Source organism: Rhipicephalus microplus, chromosome X (genome assembly GCF_043290135.1).
Source record: "Rhipicephalus microplus isolate Deutch F79 chromosome X, USDA_Rmic, whole genome shotgun sequence".
Classification (NCBI taxonomy): Eukaryota; Metazoa; Arthropoda; class Arachnida; order Ixodida; family Ixodidae; genus Rhipicephalus; species Rhipicephalus microplus.
This window is the reverse complement of record NC_134710.1, coordinates 109,536,932-109,548,970: the sequence shown is the minus strand read 5'-3', so window position 1 is coordinate 109,548,970 and position 12,039 is coordinate 109,536,932. Positions and strand designations below refer to the sequence as shown.

Genomic DNA, 12,039 nt, shown 5'->3' with positions numbered 1-12,039 from the left:
TGGCTAATTTGCTAAGAATCCGAAAACTTACACAACTAAGAAGCAAAGGGTAAGATATCATGCCGTGAACTAGTTTGTAACAAAATAGGAGGCCAGCATGATTTCGGCGGCAATGAAGTCGTTTCACCAAATTCTATAGGTAAGTCCTAAATCTCTAGACCCTTGCTGGGAGAAATCATCAGACCATATGCATCGTCAGAACTATTTCTGCCCGAAAAAAGTGGGTTTGTGCGCCACACATTATATTACCTTTATTAGTCATTAGGAAAATCCAAGCTGGTGATGCCATCGACCTTTTTAAGTGAACAAGACGCGAGAGCTGCGCGAGTGAGTTTTCACTTCAGGTACCACTACCGCGCCGACGGGTACATATTCCGCTTCCCACGAAAATGCTTGAAATGGCAGAATGCGGAATGCGGCCATGCAAAACAAATAGATTGCACGTAGTTAAAGAAATGATATGAAGTGTGGAAACGCGCAACCATGAGATAGCCATTTACCATACGTGCATGTATGGGGGTCGTGTACTCCATACCCTTATCCTGCAGAAAGTGAACATTGGCCAAACCGAACGATTCAATAATGATCAGTTAAGGGAACATGCCCAAAAATTAACAAAACGAGATGACAAGTATGCGCACCTGGTCGCGCATGTCATCTCGTGTGGTTCTGACGCACGATTCCCTGAGACGAAGATTTTAGGCAGAAACGCAATTAAATATGCACGTGAGTGTTAGAGGCATTTTTCATTGAAAAAAAACAACAACAAAACAAAGATGACTGTGTAAGCACCTCTTCGCTATCATTGTTACCGAGTGAATTCCAGCTTATCGCTTTGAGGGTCTGACATTGATTAACTGTATGTACTGATAATGTATGCTGTTGGCCTTCTATAGTGTTAGTGCGCACATGTGCCATGCATATATTCAAGCCTTCGAGCTATCAATAAATCAGTTGGAAGTGAGCGCTGTGCGGGTTTGATGCCTGGGTGTGTGCGTGTTTGAGTGATTGTTCGGTACGTTCGCGCTCTAAATAACTTATTGACATGAACGTATGTCTGTGAAGAGCTTTAAGGCGAGCCAGATTGCTGGAAGACGAGGTGAAGAAAAAGCTCGTTATTCAGACAGACAAAAAAGGGGGGTGGGTAGGGGGCTTGCGTGGGCGAGACAGTTTGGAACGCGGTCAGAACGGGTCAGACTGCTACCAAACCTGTATCGTACCACATCATCCGCTCTCCTAGTTATTGCTGTCTTCGAACCGACCGACATCGGCTCAGTTCTACTGGTCCCGTAGCTATAAACGTTCCTTGCTTCCTTGCTAGTTTGTTTGGCTAAATACCGGGTATAGCCTTCTTGTCTTAGGGGATCTTTCATTTAAAAAGTGGGCCAAGTTTTTTCTTCGTTATTTGAAAGGGCACTGATGTCCAGGAATCATCCTGCACAGGATCGTTCCACGTGGACGGCCTCCTTGCGCCATGATGACCTTCCTCTTTACTTGTTTCTCCGTGGTGGTGTGAGCAGCATTCTTGTCGCGCTGATACCTTTGGGTGGTCACTTCATTAAGTTGCATAACCCGAACGCCATTCAAGAAAACCTTCATGCAGTGTCTATAAACTACCAGACCATAACTGACGTGCGGCAGTTTGGTCGTGATGGGATAGTATGCAGATCGCCAGTCTAAAAATCTGTGAGAGACCTTGTCAAACGTTCGTTATTCGCATCAATTCGGGTGAGTGCATTTGTTCCCTCGTCTGGCTTGCACAAAAGGCATTGTACGAGGTGTAGACGCGCAGCTGAGCCCTGTTGAAACTCTAGAGAAGCTCTCTGTTGCAGGTGTGGTGAAAGTTTATCGATACAATTGAGTTGTAGACAACAAGCGCGTCCCAACAGAGTCCGCGATTGCAACTTTTGCTGACACATCATGTCCTTCTGGGATTAAAGCGTGGCCTCTGGTGTTTCGAGTAGATCAATCAGTGTATCGCCTGTTGCAATGCCGAAACTGCCGGAGGTTCAGTCATAGGGCCGATGGCTGTAAGACAGTTGGGCGAAGCAGCAAAAGCGGTGTAGACCACGCAAATTGAGAATGTAGGGCACAAGAGGACAAGTGTTGTTTGTGTGGTACGTGGACAACGCGCTGCTGACTACTCAGATTGTCCAACTAGACAACAAGAAATGTAAGTTCTCGAGGTCATTAATAAAAGGAGATGCTCTAGGGAAAGGCAATGACTATTATCAAGGAACGAGATTATGGTTATGTTGGCGTTACAGCACGTCAAGCGTTCACGGAAACGAGCATTGCACAAGCAGTCGAGGTAGCTGTAGGAAAAGCGATGGCTTGGGTGTTGAATCAACTAGTTGACAGCATCTCCAAGTGTATTGCTACAGTCGTAACCAATCCAATTGCTAAGCTTACAACCCCGCAACCAACCGGTCTTCTCGAGTGGTGTAAACTCCCTACCACCAATGAGATAAATCCGATACACTCTTAGAAAAAAGGTGGTAGTACTTGCTAACTTTGGGGTAGTAATGATTTGTCACATATGTTACAACCCTAGCAGTAAGCGCAGTTAGTAACGGCGAGGGAGGTAACGCTTACCACCTTTGCTGTTACTACCAGCATTTAGTAACTGATGCTACCCTAGCCGTTACCAGCAATGGATAGTAACTTTTAAAGGTTTCAAGGAAATAAAGTAATATGGATACTTGTTCGTTCATTTTGACATTATTCCTTTACTGGTAATGTTGGTCAATTATTGTCTCATTACTAGACAACTTCGGGTAAGAAAGAGTGGTGTGCATTAAATTCGAAGAAGGAATAGACCAAACAAGTTCGTTACATTTTACGTGTTCTTTTTCTTTATTGCCTTCTTGACTACAGGTCAAGGTAATATTACAATCACTATCACACGTTTTTTATGCGTGATAACGCGTCAAATAAAGATAATACATCTTCAACACAGCCGGTAGTCTTATACACATCTCGCACTTTTATAACAGCTTCCACGAAACACTCATTAACGGATAGAACTCTCACATCACATTGTCTGTACGATAGCATACTACGCCAAACCGAATGAAGACCAAGTAAAAATATAACATCCAAATTTTGCACAGAACTATCACAAGGCAAAAAACGAAATCCATATGGAGTAAGAGGTAAATCTTTTTTTAAAGTCCTCTGTAAAATGTTCCAAAATAAAATAGCGTTCTTACAATCAATAAACACATGTTCAATGGTCTCTACTTTTTTACGTGTACACGTAGTAAGAAGTAAGCATGGGGTATATATAGCCTCTACTTTGTAGGGGCATGTTTGGCACAGGGGAGCACGTGTGTTTCAGAATGAAATATAACTAATTTAAATCTATAGCACTATAATATACTACATGGTTACGTTTAATTGGTGACGTAGCACAAGAATTTTAATCAACATTCCTTATAAAAAATTATATGTTATATTTATTTATCATAAAAAGGCATTAAGTACAGTTGCCACAAAAAGGCATTAAGTACAGTTGCCACAAAAAGGCATTAAGTACAGTTGGCGGAACAAGGTACCGAATTCTATCTCGGTGCATTTGAATGCTTCACACGGCTAATATATCAGCGTTTAAAAGGTAAAAATCGTTTTTGGGGCTCGACGCGCCAAAACAATGATAATGTTTGGAGACACGCCACAGTTGAATAACTATGACTGTCCTCGGGGCTATTTGTGACCATCTGGTTATTTTGATCTGCCGGTCTTGTTAATTTGTGCAGTAATTTACTAAGTTATTTGTAATTGTCTATTACAACGCGTGTACTACTTGCTTATGGTTCGTTAACTTGTACTTCTCCGTTTCTACAATATCAGAATGACGTTTACATATCTAGGTTGCGTAATCTAGAACAAAAATTATTTTCTTAATCTATGGATACCTTCAGCGTCATTTTTCCGTTTATTTATAATACGTCGAGACAATTCCTCTCATAAATCATCAGAATCGCATTCACACACTATTTTTGAATATATAGTCAAAAGCCGGGTAGCAAAAGTTAGTAACGGGGCAAGAAAGGTAGTAATGACTGCAGTTGCTACCTCTTTCATCCCAGTTACTAACTGTTTTCCAAGGTAGGTAGTAAACAGGTCGCAAAAAGCTAGTAACGGTTGAAGGTAGTAACTGTTTACTAACGTAGGTAGTAAACAGGTAGCAAAAGTTTAGTAACGGCCAAAGAAAGCTAGTAAGCGCTACAGTTACTACCTATTTGCTTGCAGTCGCTACCTTTTTACTAACTTTTTTTTTAAGAGTGTAGGTGACAAAGTGCATACTTCTGATAGCGGCAATAGCTCCGGCCGCTGCACGCCCATTGCCAGTGCTGAGCTTGAACGCATCTACTGATGTGGAAATTTATACCCATGCCCATAAACGTAGCCAATCCCCGCTAAACCATGCAAACTTTGTGTCCCCACAAGCAAAAAAAAAAAAGATTCCGGCCAGTAAACTTTTGAAGGAAAGTATTTTGGAGAAAGTTCTCCGACGATTACTTCAACAAATTGCATCATTGAGCGTTTTGCAGTGGCATTGTCATTCAATATTTCCTGGAATTACTGATTTACACTGTCTCTGTTTTCAGCTAATTCCTATTCAATTTTGTTGCAAGAAACTTGGCCCAATCAAGACAACAGCCGTTATGTCAAGAGTTACCGTTCAGTTGGGCTATAGACCACTCTTCTAGAGGTGGTGGAATAATGACATTGTTTCCAAACAGTCGTTGCCAAACAGTCGTTGCCGTTACTTTAAAAGCTAAAGTAACGCTAAAGCTACTGTACCCAGAATACGAAATTTTAGTTATAAAGATAAGTCTGCTTTCTCGTCACACAATTTCAATAGCTAATGTTTTGTTTTCTGTCAAGCGTACATTATACCAGGTCATTGCACGCTAAAGTAAACATGTATGGAAGAAAACTTTATTCGCGGGAGATTTTAACCCCCATCATGTAACAGAAGATGTAAAAACTCATGCGTGTGGGAACCGTTTGTAGAACTGGTCCCAAGATAGCAATCTCAGATATTTAGATTCATGAAGCCCAACGTATTATTGAGAAGCAACACATCTTCTCCATGAGATCTGACTTTCGCAAGCGCCAGCCTTAATATTTTGGGTTGATTTGTGGTTAACTGCGCAACGAAATGCGATGACAAGCCGATTACTTATGAAACAAGACATCCTGTATTCTCAGTCCCTTCTAATACACGTATGTTTATAAATTAAACTAAATTTAAAAATGTTTGCTTTCTTCACTAACCTTTCTATCAGATACAATCACGAAGTCCAAAGTTATGAGCATTTGTACAGAGAGTTCCCGCAAAAAATCTGAAATTACGGTCTCATCTGTGAAGCAGAACGGTAATTCACCGTGGTGGAATGATGATTGTTCCAGAGACTGCAGCCGTAGAAAGGCAGCCTGAAAAAAAAAACTGTTATTCAATCAGTGCCCTCAAACCGGAAGGACTACCAGTTTTACGCTGGAGTTTTTAAAAGAACAGTTTTGTAAGCAAAAGAAAATTACGCCATTCGGACGTTCGAGTATCTACCTAAATCAAACAATAAGCGTGCACTCTTAAGATTTCTTCATTTAAAAATTATACCACGAGCTATCAGCACACCGTCTATTATTTTGTCTCCGGAGTAAATTGAAGATTCATTAGATATCATTGGTATAAAGGTCAGAGCAGCGCTTTTCTTCCCCGTTATCCTCATTGCCAAAGCATGTTCTATGCGACAACGACTTCATTGAAATTTCTAGTTCTGAATTAACAGATAGTAGATAGCGTTCCATCAGTGGCTCTGGGCCTTTATGGAGTCATGTACGCTGAGAAAAAAATGTTAAATAAAAATGTCAAGAGTTTTTTATATTATCAACTACTTATTAGGAATGGCATGACTTCCTCCGGCTTCGAAAATGGCTAAGGGGATAACACTGCTTAAAAATCTAGATAAAGGGTATGACCTGGACAACATTAGATCCATTGCGCTAACCTAAAATTTTGTAAAATTGATTGAACGAGTGTTACCATTTGTATAATAAAGTTCAATAACGAGAAAATTATTCTAAAGCCGTCTCAAACTGCCTTCAGATCAGGGTGCTCGATATGGCAGGCACATATAGATATTGAGAGTCGCATTCAATTAGCTCGGATTGAAAGAAAGCATATATGCTGCATTAGTTATGTTGGACATAGCGAAAGCGTATGACAGCGTTGAACATGTACTTTTAGGTAATCATTTGCACAACATGAAGCTCCCAAAATACATTATTCATGCATTGAGGAATTCTTACGAAATCGGACATTCTATTCTTCCCAGAGCGGCATTTTTTCGTCTACGTACGCGCAAACAAGATACCTTCCACAAGGGGCATTCCTTTCTTCCGTTTTACTTAATATAGTAGTGAGTTCTATACCACAACATCACGATGTACACACATATGTTTATAGGGATGGAATCCCATATTTTGCTGCAGCCAGCAATATTCACAATCTATACCAGGTACTACAGTCATACCTGTCAGCTCTAGAAGGGCGGCTTGATGAAATTCACCTGCATTTGAATGTACAAAAATGCTCCCTAGTGTCATTTCCTTTGAAAGACCCCATTCGTATTTCGCTTAGTAACTTATCGTCTAGAGTAGATTCCGCAAGTAGAGCAAATAAAATACTTTGGTGTGTTATACGATCGCTCTATGTATTGAAAAGCACACATCGATTACATAGCATCAAAGGGTGTTTGGCTGGTCGGTTTGTTACGCAAGATTAGTCATACTCGATTTGGCATGTGAAGGCAAACACCTCCTTTGTCAATATACGGCACGTACGTTCGGTCAATCCTTGAATTTGGATGCATAATATACGCTGGCGCTCCTGTTTATAAGCTTCGCCTTCTTGTATACTTTGAGAGGCAAGCCTTGCAACTGTGTTTAGGCCTTCCTAAATTTGTAGAAAGTCAAGCTTTTCAAATTTTTTTTATTTACCAGAAAAAATCTGGAAGGTCGCCAAGGCTAAAAGCCAAAATAACTGCTTGACAAAGACCCTGGTGACCTGTACATACACATGGTAGTAGTGTGTAAATGATTAGAGGTGCATAACTTGCAAGCGATATTATAAAACATGAACAATACATACTAACTCAAAATGATTTCGCAATTTATTATTTTAAAAAACATGTTATAAATGTGCAATAAAAAAGAGTTTCCAAGAATTAAGGTACATCGTGCACAGACCATCGTATACATTGACACTTATGCCCTTTAAAGCACACATATATACATTACGTGGAACACAAAGTGCATACATATGCAAGATAACAAGATGTAGCATAATACAATGTATTTGACACAGGATTGAAACTATGAAAAACACGAGATTATGAGAAAAAATTGTTGCGCATGTTCCTATGATACCAGCAAACAGAAATGAGAGTGTAATTGTTTATTGTTAAGGGTGATCGTACTTTCGTGCGTATTAAGTGTTTTGGGAACGTTGTCGGCCAAGGCTTGGTATTTATACGTGGTGCGGATACGCGGTACAAACCAAATGTCTGTATTTCTTGTGGGAACTGAAATGACACGACGCTCGAGACATGAAACTGATTTAATGAAGTTAGAGAGCTCCCTGTTCAAGAAGTAAAGTATGTGCAATAAGCGAAATGTATAAAGGTTGTCAGCTCGTATAATATTGAATTCTTGGAAAGCTTCACCCGTCGTTCCGAACGGCTCAATATTTCAAATTTGGCGGACTGTCTTTTTCTGCTGAGTAATGACTTGATTTATGTTTGCGTTGCTTGTCGTGGCCCATACAAGAGTTCAATACATTAGATGTGAATTAAACAGCACGTATTATATCTGAAGTTTGACCTTGAGAGGAAAATGTTACGACAACGAGACCTCACTCCTGTTGCCGAAGAAAGCCTCTTACAAACAAAATTTACATACGTATCCCAGCCAAGGTTGGAAGAAAAATGAACTCCGAGTATTTTGTGGGTATCATCAAGATCCATCAGCACTGATTCAAGAACTAAAGGTTGATGGTTAGTGAGTACTTTATTTTTGGCACGAAGAACAATGGATTTGGTTTTATTTGTATTAATTTTAAGCCGGTTCATTCTGGATCACGATGAAATGCTTGATAATATATGATTTGCTTTACTTATCATTTAAATTAACGCCATCAAGGATTATTCTTGAATCATCCGTATATATCATGTATTTAACTGTGGTGTCGAGTTGAACAATATCATGAATGTAAACATTGAACATCAGTGCACCAAGTACACTGCCTTGCGGTACACCACAAGCGAGGGGCAAAAATGGTGAGCTATTTTCATTAATGTAAATAGTTTGACACCTATTGCTCAGATATCATTGAATTAAATATTTGCCAATACCACGAATGCCATATGATTCTAATTTCTCTAACAATATAATATGATGAAGCGAGTCAAATTCCTTGCTGAAATCCAGAAAGATGCCGAGAGTGAAATTATTTTGTTCAATGTTATGAAGTATAGCTTCCTTTAATGTCACCAACGCAGTTTAGGTGGACTCACTGCATCTAAAGCCAAACTGCGCATCTGTTAACAGATCATGTTTATTAAAGAATTTCGTTACGCGGGCATACATAACTTTTTCTAAACATTTAGAGAAGACGAGAAGAACCGATAACAGCCTGTGTTGTGGTCACCATCTTTAAAATTACTGATACCTGAGCTTTTTTCTTGGCTTCTGAAAAAACACCATGTTCAAGAGCTAAGTTATATATGTATATATAGGTTAGTACATCACTAAGTAAATATAAAACGTATTTTATTGGTGTAATCAGCAAGCCATCGGCATCGAGCGATTTATTATTACTTAGAGGCTTGAAGATTTCGCGTACTACCCTTTAGTTTGTTGGGTCGAGAAAGGCACTTTGGCTCACGTGACTGAAGCCGGCGACACAATTCCGCGTTATCATCAAGCAACGCAACTGCATTCATGAAGTATTCATTAAAATGATTCGCGAGTGTTGCGCCATTCAAATCTTTACCTCGAAAGTTTATAAACTGAGGCAAAGCACTTTTATTATCCCGACGGAGAATGGTAATTATTAGCTTCCACGTTGCACCTGACCGTTGCCGATTGTGTGTTCAAAAATACGCTGATAATAGGCTTCCTTGCACGCTGAAGTTCAGCGGCGTTTAATCTATTTCGAAGTTTTTTCAAAATTCTTTCAGAATTCTTTCAAAATTTCAGCAGAGCGCGTACGTAAGAAAGTGTGATAACAGATGTGCTTACGCTTTATCATTGTCAAATGTTTGCGAGTGACCCTGGGTTTTCTTGCCTTTCTTGCAGATTTCAATGTTTTTAAAAGAAAATGTTTTGAGTAAATTCGTTTAAAGATGTGGATGAACGCATCATATGCGCTATCGGTATTTTTTTATTTGAGTAAAGATGACTGGGATTGATTACATAAATCGAGAGTAAGAGCTTCAGGACTTCGAGATGTAATGTGGTGCTGTATGGTATGCAGCACTTGCCACGTCCCTTTATCGAGAGGTTTGCAAAACCACGGGACAGTGGTCACTAATGTCAGATGTCAATGTACCTGCGCTATAAATATCTGTGTCAATACTGGTATTGACAAGATCTAGTGCTGATGCAGTGGAGCACGTTATTCGTGTTGGTGTAATAAATAGATTTTAATATCCACTAGAGAGTAAAAAGTTATTTAGATCGGGGATGACACAGTTTTCTTCCTCTGTGTGTGTGTATGTGTGTGTGTGTGTGTGTGTGTGTATGCGTGTGCGTGTGTGCGTGCGTGTGTGCGTGCGTGCGTGCGTGTGTGTGTGTGTGCGTGTGTGTGAGTGTGTGTGTGTGTGTGTGTGTGTGTGTGTGTGCATGTGTGAGTGTGCGTGCGTGCGTGCGCGCGTGTGTGTGTGTGTGTGTGTGTGTGTGTGTGTGTTTGTGTGTGTGTGTGTGTGCGGTGAAGGCGTTAAAACCAGCGGTTATGGCGTAACCAGTTCACCAGCGATCGAGTGGAGACCATTCTTCGTCTTCCTCGTAAGGCACACACGTGCGTCTCCCTCAAGAATTTCAATATGCATCCATGTAGCGATGTTGTTAACGTGAGTGGGCAACCGCAAAGCTTTATGTCCCGACATGGTGCTAACGGAGAGTTCGCCGTTATAGAAAAAACAACAATCAACAACGAAATTCTTGCTTTATTCACAATATAACACAAATTGTTAAAAGCAACGACCCTTCGGTCGCGGTAAGCAATGCATGACAAAAATTAAAATGTTCAGGAAAAGTGGTGGCACTGGGCTCAGCACATTCCTCCCGCAAATGAATGTTCTTGACGCAACATCGGATAAACACGCCAGTGGCGAAGCTGCTGCAGCCTAAGCTCCAAAATTCGAAGACGCCACTGACGCTTCGCACTGGGCTGCTGCGTGCGATTCTCTCCAGCTGAGCAGCCACCGCAGTACCGCCCAGAATGCAGCACGCAGAGAGGTGGGGCCACTGAAACAGCGTGAAGCACATGTGTGAACCACAGGGTTCATATGCATTCGCGAAAAACGACTCGAAAGACGTCATTTTTTTTTCTCTCAGAGTGATATTCTCGGGCTTTGCTCGCCCACCTCTAAAAGTTTCCTCCACGTAAGGTGGATTTGCATATCCGCAAGGGTCTGAGGCATTGTGCGCTTCCTCTGTGGTCTTCCCACCTTTAACCAAGCAGTGGTGGTGTGACGTCATCATATAGCGTCACATTCAGTGACGTCATGTCAACGATACAGAAATTTCTGATCAGCAACGTCATAGTGTTGAAATCATGAGATCGTTTTTGCATAAGTCTTGCTGACACTAATGCTGCAACGGGTCGCTGACAGCGACTGTTAACCTTTGCATTTGATGCGGCACCAAAGATTTCGGCCTAATAAGTATCCCGGGTTTTACGTGTAGGAGCCACGATATGAATACGCTGGAGGCAGGCCGTAGATGGGAGCTTCAGAAATTTCTACCGGTGTTCTTTAGTAGCAGGGACGTCGCTAAGTACACAAACCTTAATCTTGTCGCCTCCACCGATACTCGACCGCAATCTGAACTGTGACCTTCGAGTCAGCAGACGGAAAAAGCAGCCGCTGTAACAGCGTGGTCCACGTGACGCATCGTTTACAGATTTGTGTCTATCGAATCATTCTTACACCACTGCTGTCACCACGGCGTCACTTGTAAGAAAACAGCCAACCTACCTGTCAACCTCCCAAGCCTCTGCCGTGGCTGGTACCGAAGAGCGGTGGAAGGCAGGATGGAGCTGTGACCCACGTCCAAGACCGGCATTCTCCCTGCCTCCAGTAAAGTGCCGATAGATGCCACGCAGGTCCCGAAGAGCGGGGGAAGGCAGGACGTAGCTGTGACCCACGTGCAAGACCGGTATTCTCCCTGCCTCCAGTACAGTGCCGATGAATGCCACACGCTTCCTCTGTTGCCGATCGAAGAGAGGGGTGGGAGACGCCGCCGAGCCGACACTTGCGTCGGAAAACATGGCGATGCCCGCAGCAGCCCTTGCTATGGTGGCTAGAAGCCACCATACCCTTGCAATGTCGAGGCGGGTGAAAGAACCGGCTGGTAGGTGGCGGATAGTGGAAGCAGTCGTCTTCTAGAAGGACGGTCAAGTGGTCTCGACGATGGCAGGAGAACAGTCGCCGGTCAATCATTCGGTAACGCTGCCCACTTGCTCTTCCAGGGGCGAAAAGGTTAACCGTGGACACGAGAGGCATGACGGCCGATCGGCGGCAGCACCTTGTGCGCGATGCAACGTGAAGCGACGCCTTTTCTTCTTCTTCGCCTTTTATATCAGCTACACTCCACTCGTGCCGGCGCAAAGTATCGGTGTTTGTCATTATCAATAATCAAACAATAATAATTTATTTAACGTGCCAAGGAACATTAATAAAGTATTTGTGCAGGCGCAAGTAAAAATAAAACAGTAAAACTGAACAATCTTATACAGTCTTCAAA

The 12,039-nt window shown here is 41.9% G+C and overlaps 1 protein-coding gene across 1 annotated transcript; it reads right to left on the bottom strand.

The window, feature by feature from the left end:
- Nucleotides 1-10,220: 10,220 nt before the first annotated feature.
- Nucleotides 10,221-11,823, bottom strand: LOC142776946 (uncharacterized). Its single transcript, XM_075881262.1, has 2 exons — nt 11,271-11,823; nt 10,221-10,539 (listed from the first exon to the last, which is right to left on the bottom strand). Exons 1-2 carry the CDS (start codon nt 11,561-11,563, stop codon nt 10,419-10,421), a joined length of 414 nt encoding a protein of 137 aa, XP_075737377.1. The 5' UTR covers nt 11,564-11,823; the 3' UTR covers nt 10,221-10,418.
- Nucleotides 11,824-12,039: the final 216 nt, after the last annotated feature.